Source organism: Cyprinus carpio, chromosome B15, assembly GCF_018340385.1.
Source record: "Cyprinus carpio isolate SPL01 chromosome B15, ASM1834038v1, whole genome shotgun sequence".
Taxonomy (NCBI): Eukaryota; Metazoa; Chordata; class Actinopteri; order Cypriniformes; family Cyprinidae; genus Cyprinus; species Cyprinus carpio.
In genome coordinates this window covers 17,740,058-17,760,162 of record NC_056611.1, presented here as the reverse complement: position 1 = coordinate 17,760,162, position 20,105 = coordinate 17,740,058, and the positions used below count along the sequence as shown (strand labels likewise).

Here is a 20,105-nt window from a genome sequence, read left to right as displayed (position 1 = left end):
ATAAGCAGAAGTCTACAGGAGGTCTAGACAAAGGCTGGACATAAACAACCCTTTTGTGTCCCGTCGGGATAGACGTCATCGCAATGTGCTCGAGAGAGTTTGTAGCCACTGTGAAAAAATTTTTTTAGATGCAATGACAACACGTGCTATTTTAATCTAGTTTGGTCTAGTTATTGAGTTGTCTTGCAGCTATATGAGGATAAATTTGGCCTGAGGTCCCGAACACAGAGTAATTAACCTTCAAACGTGCATGAGGTGGACAGATAAGAGCTTTTAATCATCAGTATGAGGTAATGAGGGAGAGATTAAAACCAGCTGAATATGTAAAGCTGTTTACCCCTCCTCCATTGCAGAGGATGTAGCCTGGCTTTCTATGAACAACCTAATGAAGATATTGATTGCAGGAGCTTATCTTTTGTCATCCTGAAAAAAATGTGAGAAGTGTATCCACATTTGCTCTGTGTGTTTGGATGTTGATTTGGAGGGTTACTAATAGGGCTGAGGTTTGACACAAATTCCTCAATTTGATTCTGACTCTAAAGCTTTCGATTCAATTTCTGATTTGATTTGATTCAGTTTAATTATCAGGCACAGTACATGCCAGATTTTCTCAAGAAAATAAAAACTAATGCTATAAAATATACATGAGAGTCAGTTGGTACTACATTACTTTGTTTGTATCTGAGGTAAATGTGATGTTACGTGACATTGTTTACAAGCTGTTACATTGAAGTCTTTCCACAGTTGAAACACTAATTGTCCGATTACATGAGACAGGACTTGAGACAGTAAGTTGTACTCTTTTCTTTAACATACCTTTTAACTATGAACAGATGTTCATTCATGTTTATTTCATGCTGAAACTGGTATTAAAGCGGGGGATCTGTCACTCTGGCGCTACAGCGATTTGTCACTCCACATTAAACAGTGGCATAATAGTGTACGATATGCGATAGAAACAAACAGCAAAAAAATGTTTTACAAAATGTGTGCCTTTTAAGTAATATATAGGCTTATTAGCGTATCATACAACACGTTTGCTAACATGCTTCTGTCTAGGGGTGTCCCCGACTAAGGATTTTCATTGAATCTGAATTTTCGAATCTTGCTGATATTCGACTGATAGTTGAATTGTATGTTTTGGGGGTGGGGCAAAATACATTACCAAGAGTCAAATCAGACATTCGACAGTCATAATTATGTTAACACGCAGGGAAAATGTGTAACGGACGCCTTGCAGAAACAAACGGGGTAAATAATGTTTTATGTTTTGATTAAAAGATAGTTAACATTAAACGTCAGCAAAACCCTAAAGAATTAAAAAAATTGCAGGTCTGAATTAACTCCTTCTGTGGACGTGTTCTTCACGCAACTACGTGCAGAAACACAGCAACTAAACTCTAAAAATTCATAGCGTTTTATTATAATAACGTTCTCATTATAATTATGTATATGACAGTCCAGTCATAATAATGTTCTGCATTGTTGTTTGTCCTGCGTGCTGAAGAGATAATCACTGTAGTACGACAATGAAGCGCTTTACTGCAGCGCAACTCAAACAAATGCATCTTACACGTTATAAATAATATATACACAATATATATAAACCAGCTGAATGTTTTGAAATCACTTGTACTCTACCTGATTGAAAAAAATCCAGTCTTTCACTTTGCCTGTGTCAATTTGAGTCTTGTTAAAAGGTTTAAATCCTTAACGCCAAAATGCTCCTCTGTCAGTCACAGATTATGGAAAGTTTAACTTAAATCTATAGGGGTGGTTGGATTTTATTCACACAATATTTATTTGCAGCTTCTTTCTTTTCAGATTATTATTAACAGCATTATTTAAATAGGCTGTATATTAACTTAATGGGAGAAAAACAGTAGTTCTATGTGAAATCAGAAATTTGAGCACCCCCATATAGCAGAAATGACATGATCATAACACCCTGCGAATATTCGACTGTGAGATTGGTAGTCGAATCAGGCTCCTCCTATCGAAGCATTGGATCTTTGACTATTAAGGATCACCCCTACTCCTGTCATTAAACTGCAAATCAAACTGCTATTTGTGAGCCATGTGGTGTTTTCCAGGCCAGTGTTGCCACCTTGTGGAACAATTGATTAGTGTAAAACCAAGTCAATGCACATGTGCAACCTGCCCATACTAAGTATGCGTGTTTACAAAAATGGGATGTTGACTAAATGAAACCCTTCCACTTGATTTATGTTTTGTGAAATTTCTGAAAAGTTGAATGTTACTTTGGGTTAAAAAGAAAAATGCGGTACTGTTGAAAGACCGTTAACATCCCACTCTGCATAGATTCACTAGCATGAATGTCAGTATTCCTGCTAGACTGGCAGCAAATGCTGGGCAGTTTTTGTGAATACTGGTAGAATACCAGGGGGCATCTTGATGCGTTACTCCTGGATTCATTAGGACAATAGAAGGGGAAAAATGGAGGCAATGACAAGCTGACCGCATGCCTCAATGGTTTATTTTCCTCTATGGCAGATTTCATACAGAGCACATGAATAAAATCTATGTTTGAGTTATTCAGGCTTTTCTCAATGCACGGAGCTCAGCTGCTGGCCATACAGAAACGATACTTGAACCCTTTCAAAATCTTACTTTGGGGCACGCAAAGAGGTTTTGTTCTCATTAGCCAGCTCTTTATATTTGATTTATTCATGAGCTTTAAACTTTCTTACCAGCCTGGTTAGTTTTTACTTGTAAAGGGATTTATATATTTATTTTAGAAGAATTTTGTTAATTTTGCAGCACAGTTTAACTAGCCTTCATCACATGTATAAGTCTAAGCGCAATGCCGGTTTCATTTATTTAAAAAAACTGTGTCAGGATTCCTAGTGATGTTTATCTTGGTCATACGTTTGCACAACATCTTAAAAAGGCTATATATAGTTACAAAGTCATAATAGAGTCACTCATACAAGAGCACGTTGTGTTTGTGCACTGAACGCTTGGCAGATTGAAGCCTGCGAGGGTTTGTTGTAAAAATAAACACACGGCACATTGCTCGGTAGACACAAAGTCAAAAGGGGGTATTTATGAAGGAAGGTTTGCTGTTCTCATGTTAACAGTGTCTCAGGAGTCATTGCTCTCCTAGAGCGAGAGTTTAACGCTCTCAGTGTGAGCTCATAGGTCAGGCCGCTCTTCCTATATAGGAGCTGAATATTGCTGTTGAGTCTGCAGTTGAGATAAAATGTGCTCTCAGCTTGCTCTAGGCTGTCTTTATTTGATTGTAGTGCTTGTGACTTGTTATAGATCTTACATTCTTTGGCTTAGGGATTTTATTCTAATTAAACAGATTTGCATGTTAATTGAGAAATGCATTATCTATACATAGCTGATGTCTAATTAATGCTCATTCTTAGCCAGGGCAGCAATTTTAAATTAATCTCAGCACTGAAATCAATCACTCAAACAAGTTTCAGTAGGGCCTATAGCGACTACTTAAACTAATATGTCCATGCAATTTGCATATCATGTATTATGAGTGTAATACATTTTCTGTTCACTTTTTTACATTCCTGTAATTCCAAATATGTTTGCCAATTACAGAAGGAGATGATCGAATTTATCTGTGTTTGAAATATTTCAAACCCATTTCATCATGACAGCTGTGGTTTAGCGTTGTGCTGTAGGTGTGGCAGGTGTGTGCAGGGCTGGGCTCTGGAGACCACCTCATTCTAAAGTGTAGCCACTTTTCCAGCCCCTGGCAAGCTCTAATGGAGCTGCCGCCAGTCAGTCAGCAGGAATCCCATCAGAAGTATGGATTTAATCTGCAGACTGGCACACGGAGGAGGTGACGGCCCTTCTGCTGCTTTTAGGGGCTTCATCCATCGGCTTAAATGCTACCTCAGCATCCCTAGAGTCAGTCTAGACTTCAGACTGGGATTTATTATATTATTCTGGAGGGCTGAAATAGGGTAATTGAAATGCCAAAAATTTTAGATGTTAAGAAAAGGTTCAAACATTAGGTGGCATTTGAATGGCAATTTTGAGGTTGTGTAGTTGTTTATGCTTAAGGGATTTCTGAGGAGGAGCTGAGCAAAGCTTATTACACTCATAATACATGCATTAGTGCCACATGCAGTCAGAGATTACTGTGCCAACCGCCACTCCTTCATACCGGCGAGGGAATGGAAATGCGTAATCTAAAGCTTCCCCTTGAAAGAGTGTGGAAATCCCTTTGCTCCTGCCTGCTTGTCGTGTGTGTGTTCCTGTGCATACGTGAGATTGTGCCATGGCTCGGGACTTTATTCAAATGACTGTAAACAAAAACACAGCATTAGTGCTAAGACCCCGCTCTGCTAGTCGTCTTGAGGGGTGTGGCTTCTGCGGAGCAGCCCAAATCTCATTAACGCTTCTGTCAAAGGGTCTGCGCGTGTGTATGTGAGACAGCTGGCCCAACACTCCCATGCTGTGCAGACACACGCACATCCGATTGCTTGTGCCCTTTACACACACTAACTCAAGGTCTGCCATCTCTGAACTGCCAGAGCATGGAGCATTTACAATCGTAATAATAAAATGCTGCTTAAATTATTACCGTCATCATTATTTTTATTATTAATTAGGCTTAAAAAAATACTAATAATTGTAAGCAGTATTAATAGTGCTGCTTGCTTGTTTGGTATTTCTTTGATTTGATCATTTAGGGGTGCACCAAACTGAAAATTCTGGGCCAAAGCTGAAAATTATTTTTTAATAATTTAATATATTATTAATTAATATAAAATAGTTTTGTAAGAATTTTTAAATTTAACTCTATCATTTTAATGATACTGAATTTAAAAAAATATGAGCCACTAAAATAACCAAACTTTTATTGAATGTAAAACAATAAATACAATTTTGAATGAATTAATCAAAAGTAGGTCATTACACTTAAATCAAATCGCGATATAGACTAGTATCTGTAAATATTAAGCCAGAAAAGTCAATTTAAATATGAATCCTGCATGTTCTGCGTGTCTCTGTTAATGAATGGCACAGAAGCGCGGTTTAGTTTATTACACACATACGGAAGCGCACATGATGCTCGCGGTGATTTCAGCGTCTCACTAAATGAGGACGTAAACACATGAACAACATCTCCAGAAATTATCTGAGTCACTTCATTAACATTTTAACTTTAGAAAAAATAAAAACAAGTAAAATTAAAAATATACTTAAGGAATAATGTTAAAATTTAAACAAGTATTTGCCAGAAATGTATTACTATTGTTCAGCAGAATGTACATAGCCTACTACTACAACAACAACAAAAAGAAAAAAAAAAAAAATTCATAATTATTTAAAATAACAAAATGTAATGTTTCTTCTATGTTTTCATTTTAATAGTAAATCCCCTTTGTTTACCAAAAAATAAAGTTTGCTTAATTTTCAGTAATTAAAAGATAAATGTAATGTTTTATGCCTTCATTTGATAACCAGAAAAAATTTAATACACAACAGAATTTCTTTAATTTACATTTGTTAAACATTCTAAAACACAGAATTAGGTAACAAAAAACCTAAACAAAAAATTTATGATAAAAATCAAATAAACATTAATTTTGAAAACGTAATCCAGAAATATTAAAAAATAAAAAAAAACTGAAATTCTATAATATATACAATTTTTGTTAACCTTTAAAAAGGAATGTCAAAAAAAAAGTTTATTGGGAAAAAATAATATTTCATATTGCCCTAGACAAGAAATATTAAAACAGAAAAAAAAACGGAATTTGGAGAAAAATAAAACAGAATTTGGGAAAAAATAATATTTCATATTGCCCTAGACACCCGATATAGTGCACTATATAGTAGATAGGGAGCGGTTTCGGACACAGGTTTAGATATGCTGTGGTTCCTGCATTATATCTTTTGGTTCACTAGTCATCAGTTTTAGGAGCTCATTTGTTCCATTTAGACATTGAGTGAAAAGGTTTGTCCAACTGGTTCTTACTGGAAACCTGCCTAAAGTCCACTTGGATGCTCCGAGAACATACTGTGTGTGCTTACTCAGCAGAACCACAGCAACCTCTGCTCAGGTGCCTTTTGTCAGGGAATAATCAGCTCTCCTGTAGAATCTCTAGATAGAGCTGCACAGAGAGAGTGCTGGCTTTGATGAAAGCCAATTTCTGTCGGCCATGTTGTTTCATGTACAGGATAGCTGCAGGGGAGATCAGACTTCTTTTTCTGTTTGTACAAAGGTTACCATCTCCCAAAGCCTGCAAAGGGACTCATTCTGCAGTCCTGTGATGCCATGTTCTGATACAAGCTGGATAATAAGCAAAGCAAATCCACACGCCAGAGCCAGTCAGACAAGATATACCCACAGGGGCTCATCGCAGTCTGATAAGACAGTGTTTGTTTACTGAGGAGAGATGTGCAGTGTTTGTGGAGTCGAGGTGGGAGGGGTACGGGATGCTGTCTGGCTGGCAGTGGTGATGTGGATCCGGAAGCAAGCACTTAGCGGAAATGATGCTAGAGCGAGATGACTCTCCTCCAAAACGAATGAGGTAATGTTCCTCATCTCTTCTCCTGCAGCCGCTCTCTTATGCTCACTTTACGCATCGCACACACATACTGCCACCGCCCTGCTTTAGATGTACAGTTTGACTTGCTCTTCAGCTGCAGATTCAGTCATATGGTCCTAAAACATACTATAATTAAACATTGAATTCATAATTAAATTAACTATTAGATATGTTATGAAATCATATGGTCTGTGTTTTATGATTTATTACAAAAATGGTGATAATCAAAAGATTGCATAAATCTGTAATAATTTAATCTTTTAAAATGTAGTCAAATAAAATTTGATCAACTCCCATGAAATGATGAAATGCCACTGAAGTGAACTCTCACACTGTGTCACACCAGATGCGACAGTTGTCGCGTCTCGCCCAAGTGTGCCGCACTAGTCCTCAAAAGTTGACCCACCGTGTTTCGTTCATCTCCAGGTGGATGGCCCCAGTATAGGTAATAAGGCCGGGAAACACAAAGCCGACTTCAAAGAACTAATGGCGATGAAAGACGACTGTGTTGTCCCCTCGCGTCGGACCAAAAAGCTGGGCTCGAACACTCCGCACAGACTACAGCTGACAGGAAACTAACATGCGTTCTGCTCATGCGTGAGAGGAATTAACGGTCTATTTCAGCAGCTATCAATAGTATATTTTTGCCATTCAAAAGGAGAAACCGAAACAAAGATAAACGCAGATATACAAAACGTAAACAAAGCAGCGCTTGCTTACCATTTTGAATATCAGTAACATTGATAACTTTAATCATTTTAAGCACCTCATGTTGTTTGAAAACGTTTAGAATGATTGGGGGAAATCACGTAACATTTAAACCGCCTTCTGTCTGTACCACCTTCATTTACGTGCTTGTTTTCATCACTTTCGCTTTAATTCTTGGGCACTGTCCCTCTAAAAATGCGCTGAATATGTGTTCTGTGTGAATGGCTTGGTTTTGGTTTTCAACGAATTAAAATCTTCTCCGTACTGAGCTTCAATGTTTCTCTAATATTGTGAATGAATAACGCAGCAGCAGCGCGTCTCGTGGGCTAGACTAACAAAACATTAAAATGCAACAATGTCACTTACATTATCACCGCATCTCGTGCGCCACTGATGACACTCCCTGACGCACACCTTACATTCAACTGTAGTCTTAACTTTGACTAATATTCATTCTTTATTCACAATCTCCTCATCACAGGCAGGAACAGCACCCAATAAAGCATACCATTGATAAATAACGATACCGTTTTATTGCCCAGGCACAATACAAAAAAAAAAAAAAAATTTATTTATCCTTTCGGAAATTTGTTCTACACCATACAGTACGTCTGATACATTTATATATAAGACAACAAGACAGTTGACAAGACAGAATTCAAAACTAAATATACAACAAAATTTCCCTCTTACCCAAACACCCCCCCCAGACATACCCACCATCAGGACAGAAGACTCAAACCCCACTACACATAACTAGGATAATAAAGTGCAGTTGTGCATACTGTAACAGTCAAGCTGGAAGAAAGTGCATGTACCATTGATAAATAACGATACCGTTTTATTGCCCAGGCCTAGTTTTAGTTAGTTATGTGATGCTATAAAAACGGGAGTGCACGATACCGTTTTATTGCCCAGGCCTAGTTTTAGTTAGTTATGTGATGCTATAAAAACGGGAGTGCAACGTCATGATTGACAGCTGAGACTGACAGGTGAACTGAGGTGCCAACTGACCTTTTCGGGATCTTTAGGAAGAGATTGGAGTTGTATTTTCCTTATTTTAACACAAGCCTCTTATACAGCAATAAAAAGACAAAAATTGGAGCAGTCAGGCTAATTTAAAAAAGGGCCAGGGGCATGTGCTTGCGAAGCTCCCACTTCGCTCTCTACTGCACAGACTCTGGTCCCGAATAAGTGCAACATGGCCACGCCCTATTGGGACAATGGCTGCTTCATTTTTCTTCAGAGGAAATGAATGAAGGTGCATCCTCCATCTTATTTTACAGTCTATGGTCGCGCCATGCTGCAATAGCTAAAGTCTGTCTACGCCGGACATGATAAAGCGACCACTGCAAACAATTAGAATTTTGTGTCAGTACATCATAAATAGAACGATGCATCATTATACTGTCTGGGATTTGTTGTCATGCTGCGGCGCATCAAGAGTAGAGAGCATCACTAATTTTAATAGGTTATATAGTATTGTGTCTCACTGTGCTGCTTGCGTCATGGTGTCAAAGCATCTGGAGATGAAGTTCTTGTGGAGTGTCCTCATGTAGTTGGCAGATGCTGTTAACACCACAAGCGTCATGCATGCCTGAGTATGTGTAATTGAAACTGTGCCTACATTTAACATGTACCCACTATAAATATTTGCTGATGTCTGTCTACAAGCAGTTTTCAGAGCAGACAGCCTTTTCTTTATCATAATTATCAGATTCTTTATCATATTTCCATGGAACTCTGGTAAATGCAAATAATGCAAGCTCCTGAACAAACAGGTCAGCTCTTTCAGGCCTGTAACAAAACCATCCATATCATAAGCAAAATTCAGAAAGCATCTCTCAACAGAGTTGGATTCATAGAGGAAATCTTGCAATGACTCATAGCTTTTGAAAGCTGACAACAAAGCATTTGTATTCTCCTTCCCAACATCATAGAAACTGGCCATGATGGCATGAACATCATCCCTGATCATATTTCAACCAATATGAAGCAAAGGAGCCACTGAAGCATGCTGCCTTGTTTGTTTTAGAGAGGAATGAGCTGCAATTGTTTAGGTACAAAAACCATTTGAAGTAAAGCTGACCTTCATCTCACTCGAACTAAACATAAATGATTTTGTTCCTTATTACCTTATTAAATCTAGCTAACATTGTTTAATTAAAAAGTGGTATACAGTTATTGGAATCAATGGATTCCCTTGTTAAAGTCAAGTGCACGTGTAGATGAGACACATCATGCAGACTTCATATATAAATAGCAGTCTTTTTGCTGTTTAATATTCAGACACTAGTCCATGTTGTGATTTTAAGTGTATGGCCCTATGTTTGATTTATTTATCTACATTTTGCCAAATTCCATAACATTCCATGTTATACAGTAAAATTCCATTATGACTGAATTTCTTGATTGACCTGGCTGTTGTCATATTACAAAGAAGGTTGTTTTATTTCATGTCGCAAAAAACCTGATGTATCATCCTAGGTGCTCTCTGTGTTTGAACATTCAAATGTTCCCATGTTGCCCAAAAAGGGATGCAGATCTGCTGGTTTTGAGACAGTTGTTGGTTAGTTTGAGGAAGCCCTCTCTTGATGAAGAGTTTCTTTTGTTCCTTGTTTTCATTACCTCTGCCGACTCAGGTCCAATCGCCACTCTCGCTTCTCTGACTCCTTTTCGGTTTCCATGGAGACCAGCCCAAAGCTACAAGCACTCATTTGCTTGTTTTAAATGTTTTCTTTTTCTCGCCATCTTCAGTACTACATGTCCTTCCTTACAAGGCAGTTTTGGAGAGCTTGAAGGGTTTTTATAGCTTGGAGAGTTTATTTTCAGTTTTTTTTTTTATTTGGATTGCGACTGTGCAGCTAGCAAGATCGCAAAAATAGCTATTGTGACTGGCTGTAATTGTGATCTGGGTTTTGGATGATGTATTCAGCAGGGGGTGGGCAGGTGTGTGAGGACTAGCATGGGGGGGATGCATCTGAGGGTCTAAGGCCCCGTCCACACGGAGACGGAGCTTACCCCAATCCGATCTTTTTTTTCCTCGTCTCAAGAAATATCCGCGTCCACACGAAACCGCTAAATGATGTAGTATACATGCCAGACCATATGTGGCGCTGTAATTCTGCCACAGAGATACACTAAAAACGGAGAAGAAGACTTTTGGACTATGCTCATCTGGCGTGGTACACAAACGAACATGGAACAATACATTTATTAATCTGTGTTAATGTTAGTTAATAAAAAGACAATCGTTCATTTCATGTTTTTTGTTGCTGTTACGTGACGTAGGTGTCTGACTTGGGGGAGACATGACGTCATCGTTTCAGAAAATGGATTAGCCGTCCAGACGAAAACGCTAAGGCGGCGTTTTCAGATTTATCTACTTTGGGACCCGGTTTCAAAAAAATAGGGGAAATAATAAAATGTAATTATTAATAAACACTATACATGCTAATTCCCTTCTTGTGGACGGGGCCTAAATGTCATGACACTTTACCTCATGATGGGAACTAATTGAAGGTAATTTGTTATTATTAGGAGACACTGTGCTTGCTTGTTTGCTTGTGCCAACACTGATCTTAGTTTTTGTCTGTCAACACATAATCCAAGATGAATCGCTGGAACATCATCTTGTGGCCACCTTAATTATAATTTGAAGATAGGTTCAAAAAGGACTCTGATTTCCGCTCTGAGACTAAAGTTACTGTGGTCACATACATACTGCAGTTAAATGTAGTTGTCACTTGTCTTCATAGTAGTTAATCTTGCTGTTTTATTCAAGAAGTTTATTAAATGCTTCAAAGAAGCTCATAAGCACAGTTTAATGTGGGCAGCTTGTGTTTTTGACAGATTGGATTTGCTGTTTAATGATCTTCAGGATTGCTTTTCTACAGCACATAACTTACGTTTCATGGTTATATTCTTGTCTGTAAATAATGAATTGAGTTTCTGTTTTGCAAAAAGGCTTGTCCTAACAGCAAGTCGCTTTAAAACTTCACTGAATGAGGAAGCTTTAATACTTTTCAGCCAGGCAGAGTGTGAAAAGTGAAAATTGTGACTAAAATATTCATTTAAATACAATATATGTTGTTGGGCATTACATTTAAAAAAGATAGTCAACCAAAAATTATTCTGTCTTCATTACTTACCCTCATGACATTCCAAACCTATATAGTTTCTTTTGTGAAACACAAAATAAGATATTTTGAAGCATTGGACCCCATTGACGTCCAATTTTATGTACAAATACAAAAGGCAGTTTTTTAAAAAAAATTATCTTTTTGGGGTGTTGAAAAAAAAAATTTCTCAGATGTTTTCAATTTCGGTTATTAATGAATGTTTTGACCTGTTGTCACCCACGGTTTTTGTTAACAGTGCAATAGCAAAATGTGGCTTTGCAAGTCCTGTATAACAATATACACACAAAAAGCTAATTCAGGTTATTCACTCCTGCATTTAACTCTGTTTGTCACTCCCAAAACTTTCCAGAATGTACATTTCCATAATCATCAGAGTTTTGTTTTACTGAACAGCTTTGTTTGGCTCACAAAGAAGCATTGTTGTTCAGCTGTGTTTTTAGGAAGCTATCTGTCAAGCATGTCCTACTCAAAGCAGAGTAGATTCACACACACACGTTCTCTCCAGCATGAAGCAGATTCCTGCCGCCTGTCACATGAGAGAGAACCTCGTGCTGACCTTGACTTTAATCAGAGCCCCCTCACTGTCACAGGGTGCAGTAGATAAGGTGCTAAAGCTCAGTCACTTCAGTGTCTGCTCCTTAGTGAACTGGCCCGTCTACCAAACACACACTGAATATATATAAATATATATATATGTTTTTATATATTATATATATATCTGAACAATGTGGCTGTCTCGCAGAAACGACATTTCAGTATTGGGCTCCTTGTTTCCTCACTGCTGTGGATCCTTCTGCCATCACAATGCCAGGAAGAGTTTGGACAGCAGAGTGGCATCTCTGACAGCCTTCTTTGTCTTCACTATCATCACTATCAATGAATATCTTCCGCTCACCACAGTCTTGCTGACTCCTCAGCAGCTCAAAATGTGTTGGAAACAGAGGTGGAGGTTTCCTTCAAACTGACATTCTTTCCATATTTAAGTAGAAAGCATTTGTAAAATTGTTCTTATTTGATTACATTACATTTTATATGAAAATTAAATTTTTTTTTTTTTTATTTTCATTTCACTTTCAATTTAAATTGAAATAACAGATCTTTGCTTCATTCATTTCCATTTAGTAATGTTATTATTCCTTGTTTTTTAACTGTTCATTTCTTCTTAGATGTTTTGTTAATATATTTAAATGTATTACATTTACATTTAGTCATTTAGCAGACACTTTTATCCAAAGCAACTTACAAATGAAGACAATGGAAGCAATCAAAATCAGCAAAAAAGCAATGATATGCAAGTGCCATAACAAGTCTCAGTTAGCTTAACGCAGCACATGTAGCAAGGTTTTTTTTTTAAATTATGTAATAAATAAAAAGAAAATCGGTAGAATAGAAAAAGAATGGAGCAAGCTAGTGTTAGAGGCCTTTTTTGATTGTTAATTGTATAATAAATAAAAAGAAAACAAATAGAATACAAAAAGATTAGAAAAGCTAGTGTTATTTTTTTTTTTTTTTTTAAGAAAACAAGCAGTAGATGTAGTGACTGAATGTGATTCAAAGGAGCTGTTAATACCCAGAGAAGGTAAAGAAATAAATTTCCAATCATTAGTGATAACCAGACCAGTACCTCCACCTCTTCCAGTCAGACGGGGAGTGTGGGAAAATGAGAAATTAGTCCTCTGGTTTGATCTAGGGCTGGGACAATAAATCGATGCATCGCGATTCCTGGATCGATTCTGAGATTTTTGGAATGCATCATGATTCTCTCTCGAATCGATTCTGAGCCTTGTTTTTAACAGTGGATGGCACTCTAGGCTAGTTTTTAACTGCACACTCAAATGCTCACAAAGAAGAGCGCTTGTGCATTCAGCTGAGTAATGTAAATGTTTAAATGTACTTGCACATCGCCTTTTATGATGCAAGATTAATGTAAACACAGCCCACTTTGAACATCCTTGTAATTCGCTTCAACCTTTTCGAACTTTATAAATGATTATTTTAGGTTCAGGTGGTGCAAGTAAGGGCTGTGCTAGGAACTGGAAGCAAGCAGAATATGGCTATTTCTAAAGCACGCAGTACCATCTGCTGTTAAAAACTAAGCTTGGAATCGATTCAAGAGAGAATCACGATGCCTTCGGAAAATCTCAGAATTGATGCAGTATCACTTCTCGATTTGCGATGCATTGATTTATTGTCCCAGCCCTAGTTTGATCCAGGTCTATGTCAGGGCCATGCGGTTTAGTCTTGAATGACTCGAAATAGATGTAATTGTATTAGCAGACATAGGCAAAGTGCGCAGGTTGTTAGGATTGCGCTGCTTATAGTGTGTGATGCTTGGTTTGCGAGTGGTAGTAATGGTAGGGATAGAATCAGAATCGATTCTTACTGGTGTCTCGTGGTAGAGTTGATGAATCAAGGTGTAGAAAAGAGGATGAATCAGAATCGATTCTTACTGGTGTCTCGTGGTAGAGTTGATGCTCTTTACACGAGGGCTGCCATGGTATACTTACCTTTTTTTATACCGTTTGACAAAACGGGAATTGAATTCAGCTGAACACACTTTACTGTTTATCACAAAAAAAGGACTAAGCAAGTGCACAACACTGACAAAGTATGCGATAAAGTATGAGACCAAACTTTCTGTCATGAATTTTAATCAAACAACAAAACGCAGAGAAAAACACTTTAAGCTTTAACACAGATTTATTAGATTTAATTTATACAGTGAAGGCTATGCATTGTTGTTTTACATTTGATTATTCAATTTCTGTACCTGAATACCTGAAGAATATAAATCACTGTTTATTTAATTCGTATCTTATTACTATAAATCCACATTCACATTTTCAGTTATTGACAACCGAAAACCCCATACACTTTACAGTTATATAAATAGAAAATTCCCATTCAGAATACTGTCTGTATGAACGTGTAAAGGCGGGCATACATGGTGCGATTTTTGCTGTCGTACGAGCTCGCAGCAAAGAGAGAATTTCTCCCGGGTTGCAGCTCATACCATGTGAGAAGATCTTCTCTCGGGAGAAAATCGCAGATGCTCACATGGCATATGTGTGGTTAAACCAGACGATTTGGTGATTCATCTGAAGTTGACCAATCAGAAGATGACAAAAAACACATATTATGTATTTAAATAGTCTGTATAGTAATTTTAGTTTAATTATACAGCTTTTTTTTTATTTGTTATTCCAAATTGCGCCAAATTTGCTGTTCAGCTTTATGAATGAATATAGGCTACCTGTTGTATTTCCTGCAAAACTAACAGAAATTCAGAAATATCCTTCTCACCTCGAGTTGTTTAGGAAGAACAGAAAGTCCATGCTTTTCTCTTCTTTTCAGTCATTCTCTATGCCATGTCTTCGTTTCTTTTTTTTGGACGTCACAAGCCATAGCTGCCACAAAGAAAACTATTTCGTCCTCAGAATCCATATTTTTATGAATTAATCATTGATTATTATTTTTTTCAAATAGAAATCGTAGTGAATTTGTGTCGTGTTGTGTGTGACTGCCTCTGTACGATTTTCGGATAAACTCAATTGTGGCATGTGCGAGGGCTCACGGTGTTCCGACCGTCAGAATCGCACCGTGCACGCCCACCTTAACGGGAGTCAAGCCCATATTCCTTACTAGTAACCATAGCGACAGTGACCAAAGTAAAATAAAAGATGGCGACGAAAACACACATGAAAACAGGTAAAACACGTAGATGCGCGTTTGTGCAGCAGAGTGGCTTTCTCTCACACTGTATGACGTGACAGACAACTAGTTGTCCAGTCCTGTTCCGTTCACACACCGTGTTGTGTTCCGAGAATGCGGTTGTGAGTCCTTAAAATATATAGGTGTGAGTTTGGTTACAGAATGCGGATGTCACGCCCGTAAATAACCAACCTGTGTGTGTGAACGTAACCATATTAAGAACTCAAAAACAGGACTGACAACTGTATTCTGCTGCTGTGTGAACGTGGCCTTATATTTATTTTTTTTTCTATGCTGATTTACTCACCTACAAAATCACCCCAATCATTGATTATTATTTTTTTCAAATAGAGCTATTCAAGTATTTTTGTTTCTTATTTTTTTTTCATATCGCAGAAAAACAAAATATTGCAATGCAAGTTTTTTTCAATATCGTGCAGCCCTAGTGCTCAGACACGTGTTCTTTTAGTTGTCAAAAGCACTTACCACAGCTCTTTTCTTAATTCACAACCATAAAGCCTGTTATCAAGAGAACTAATTAGGCTTTTCTTTGTTTTTCAGAAACCGAGCGATAGCTGATTACCTTCGTTCCAACGGATATGAAGAGGCATATTCAGTTTTCAAAAAGGAGGCGGAATTAGACATGGTGAGTGTGGGAACCCCCCTCCATTTAAACCCCAGTCAAACCAATATTTCTTAATTTGAAGTATTCCCCGTTTAATTGGCCACTGTGTGAAGTTGTGACTGACGGCGCACGTGCTGAATTAAGGCAGTGCAGAGATAATTATGAAGTGTGGCAGATGTAAAACCCGACGCTCCCTGTTGTCTCAGCGATGGTTCACACTGATAAAGGGACATCCTAAATAGTGTCTCTCCATTATCACAGGGTAGACCAGGAGAATTACTCAAATTCAGCAGAAAATACATCACTGTAATAAGCCGTCTGGAAATGTGAGAGCTCCTGGTTGGACAGAAGATAAACTGTTTATTTCCTTTGTACAGGGAAGAAAGAGCATGAATTATTGATCAGATTTGTGGACAGAGAGGTGGTCTATGGTGTTAAAAGCTCTCTTTAATTAACCAGAATGCTATTTACACAGCCTCATTTAGCAGAAGAGATTTCATCATCGATCCTTCCAGCTGTTAAGATGGGTTTGTGACTTTAGGCATAGATAGTAGATGAAAAGTAGCTCTCTGAGGGCTGGAGGGAGCTGGAGGGAGCTGATGGACTGTCAGACGGCAGTGATTAGAGCCTGGCACGGCTGATGGGACTGGTATTTAGCCATTGGCCAACACACATAGCAGAGGGTCCAGGCAGATGGTGGATCAGTCCTCTGCAGAGGCTTTAAATGCCCTTCTCCCTCAGAGACGCATGACATGACCCCTCTCACTCCACTTCTCAACACACAGACAGCACCTGTTCTACTGGACACCTCTGATATTACTCCAGAAGAGCCTCTCTCCTCTTATTCTCTTTGTCTGCGGCAGCCTTTTTTCATTACCCATAGATCTGGGAGCTGCGTTATGCTTTTGGATTTTTGATAGTTAGAGAACCGTCTAGTGAAAACCATGTGTACACTTCTTCATATTGCTTTCTGGCTGAGACTGAGATTGCATATTTAAAAACACACAAATGTCTTCTGTCAGGGATTGGAAATGAAAATTTTTACTACTGATCATCATACATCACAACTACAATGCTCACAATTTAAAATTAATCAAAAAAATAAAACAATATAATATAAAAAAATATAAAATATGTATAATATAATATAATATAATATAATATAATATAATATAATTAGGATAATGATATGTGTGTGTGTATATAATATAATTTAAAAGTTAGCAAATTATTTAAACATTTGTATGTGTATATGTATTTATGAATGGAGTTGTGAATGAGGATAATGATATGTGTGTATGTATATGTGTGTATATATAATAAAATAACAAAAATAAAATTAAATCGAATAACACAAGCATTGAATAATTAAAAAAAAGTGAACAAATCAATTTATATATATATATATATATATATATATATATATATATATATATATATTAATGTATAAATCTAGCTAATGCGTTTTTTTTTTTGTTGTTTACTATTACTATTATTTATTCATAGAAAACATAAGATATTGGACACCCCATTGGTAGTACTGTAGTTATTATATTTTGCTACTTAATGTTTTTGATTAGAGAATGCCAATGGGAATCATTTATCTCTCATTTTGAGAAAAAAATTTGACTTTCAGAAAGGTCTAGTTAGTGCCAGGCACCCTAAAGTTAATTTTTCACAGTGCGGTGTTTGTGTAATTGTAATCTTGGTAAGCTCTCTTTGTCTGCCAGAGATTAACCCATGTGAAGGGATTTACAGGGAATTTGTAGTTGCCCTGGGGTGATAGGTGTATGCCTTCTTTTTTGCTTAAGGCTGTATGTAATTCTTGTATTATTTTGTTTTATGTGGTGTTGTGTTTTGTTACCAGAATGAGGAATTGGATAAGAAGTATGCAGGTCTATTGGAAAAGAAATGGACTTCAGTCATCAGATTACAGAAAAAGGTTTGTGCATTTCATATTTAATGCAAATCCTATTAAGAACCACGGAGGCAGACTTGACTCATTGATTATTCATGCTCTGAAATGCTAAATTTAAGAAATGCTGCATTTCAACTACTGCAGCTGTAAATCCAAAATGTCACTTTCATTCATGTGATTTGATGTGTGTAATGATGAGTCTCACCTATTATGCCTTCTGCTAGGTGATGGAATTAGAATCAAAACTGAATGAGGCAAAAGAAGAGATTACTTTAGGTGGGCCAATTGGACAGAAGCGAGATCCCAAAGAATGGATTCCCCGTCCTCCTGAGAGATACGCCCTGAGCGGCCACAGGAGTCCTGTCACCAGAGTCATTTTCCATCCTGTTTTCAGCGTCATAGTCTCTGCCTCAGAGGACGCAACAATAAAGGTGAGGTCTTCTATATCTTTTGTGGGTTATGCATCACTCTCATTCCCTCCAAAACTGATCTTGCGTTTCTGATAAATTGGTGCAATTAAATCATGATTTACAGTGTGAAAATGGCTCATCAAATTTTGGCTGACCTGCATTGCTGGTTGACATAATTATAGTGTATTGTCTTGAATGGGCTGTAAATTTGACTGCAGGCAGCCACTGTCCTCTCTTTCTGCTGTTTTGGTCATACAGGGGCTCTTGAGACACACAAAAAACACAAGTCTGCACAAGCAGTGTGACATTCCCATGGTAATAAGCCCTGTTTCTGGTTGCCTGTTATTCATAACTGTGCCCAGGAACCGTACACACAACCTCAGTGATGCTTTCAAAAGGACAGGCACAAATTGAATCTAAATATATATATATTTTTTCGTGTTTTTACAGTCAAGCAGAAATGTTTTTATTCTTTAGATCAGCCAAAGAATTCAGACGTATAGTATATGCAAGGTACCCTCTCTTTTATGTTCTGTTTTATTTGGAATCAGTCCTACAAAGGGTTCCTCTATTTTTCTGAATGCTTGCTTTTTCGAGTGATTTATCTGCTGGCTCAGTGCCGGCAGCTATGTCCACCAACCTGTCTGTGCCCCCTCCTTCTGTGCCCTAGTTTTGTACTCAGTGCTATTAAACCCTTCCCTAAAATCCTGGGCCCTCACCATCTTAACGTGGGCAGCCCTCAATCATACAGCTAGAGCTAGTCCAGTTATATTCTACACCATTCTCTCCATCCACATATCCAGAGCTAATTGTCAGGAAGCCTAAAGCTGTGCAGCTAGATGCTTTTGTCTCACCAATTTTTTCATTTTTTTTAACTTAAACATTTTCTTCTTTTTGTTCTTTTTTTTTTTTTTAGTTCATTTTTTTTAACTTAAACATTTTCTTCTTTTTGTTAATCAGCAGTTTGACAGCCACTTGACAAGACAGTTCTGCTTCTGCTTAGCCTGGTTATAGAATCAGCCAAATGGTTGGTAGTTCAGTTTCATGCACAAGTATATTTTATACATGCGCATGAACATATGACATGCACTCAAACATGCAGTCATATCTTGCATCGCTACAATTTGTCTGAAAAGTCAGCACTCTAGTCTAAAATAAGCCCTCTTGGTTCATGCAGCACTGCATAGTTGATTTTCAGCATGCTCTTTTATTTTTCCTTTCCTATGCATTTGAAGCCTGGTTATGTACAGTCTTGGTTCACGTTTAGAGTGTTAAGGAGTCACGATGTACTGGGATTGTGTTTGTTATCAGCAAATTTTGTTTTGTTTGTTTATCTATTCATTCTTTTATCCCAAATAAACCCAAAAATAAATAATAAATTCTGTAATTTAGGTAACCTTCTAACTTGACGGCAAAAGGTAAACCTTTAGTTAATCTTTAAAAATACTAATAATTTAATGTGATTTTTATGTTATCTTTAGCAAATCTCAAAATGAATACCCATTTCTATGCTATAAATTATAATGTTGTTAGGCCTAAATTCACTGTGAGCATTCAAAATGAAATATTTAATATTAAAATAAAAATAGTGTTTTATTATTAATTTATTTAGGCAAAATAGCATTTAATTCCAGTATTGGCCTTTTATTGTTATCTGCCATAATATGAAAATAATTATTGCTACATTGGTATCAGCCAGAATTTTGGCTTAGGTTTGCTGTGGTCCTACAAATCTCCTTTTTCTTTTTTTTTCTTTTTTTTTGTTAAGGTAAGCAAGTTGATGATCAGGCACATGCAGACAGATCAATGAGGGCATATATAAGTAGTATACACTCTATATAATAGCAGTCTCAGCAACATGGGTTAAGCTTACATGATTGACTAACCCAGGTGTGCCACATCAGGCTTTTCATGTGTATGTTTTCTGTCAGAACTCGGCTGGTTGGGTTCAGTCTCCCTCTTTGGAAGCAGGAGACAGATAAGCAGGTGGAAGGGCTTCTGTCACCAGCCCCCTGTGCAGCAGACAGAGCTTATGCCTGTGTG

General features: G+C 37.4%; 1 protein-coding gene across 2 annotated transcripts in view; it reads left to right on the top strand.

The window, feature by feature from the left end:
• LOC109067094 (lissencephaly-1 homolog A) overlaps positions 1-20,105 on the top strand; it is a 38,884-nt gene that overhangs the window by 9,643 nt on the left and 9,136 nt on the right. For both annotated transcript variants that reach the window (XM_042739570.1, XM_042739571.1), the window contains exons 3-5: positions 15,671-15,755; positions 17,602-17,676; positions 17,877-18,083. In XM_042739570.1, coding sequence (XP_042595504.1) covers positions 15,671-15,755; positions 17,602-17,676; positions 17,877-18,083 — 367 coding nt within the window. The remainder of the gene's footprint in view (positions 1-15,670; positions 15,756-17,601; positions 17,677-17,876; positions 18,084-20,105) is intronic.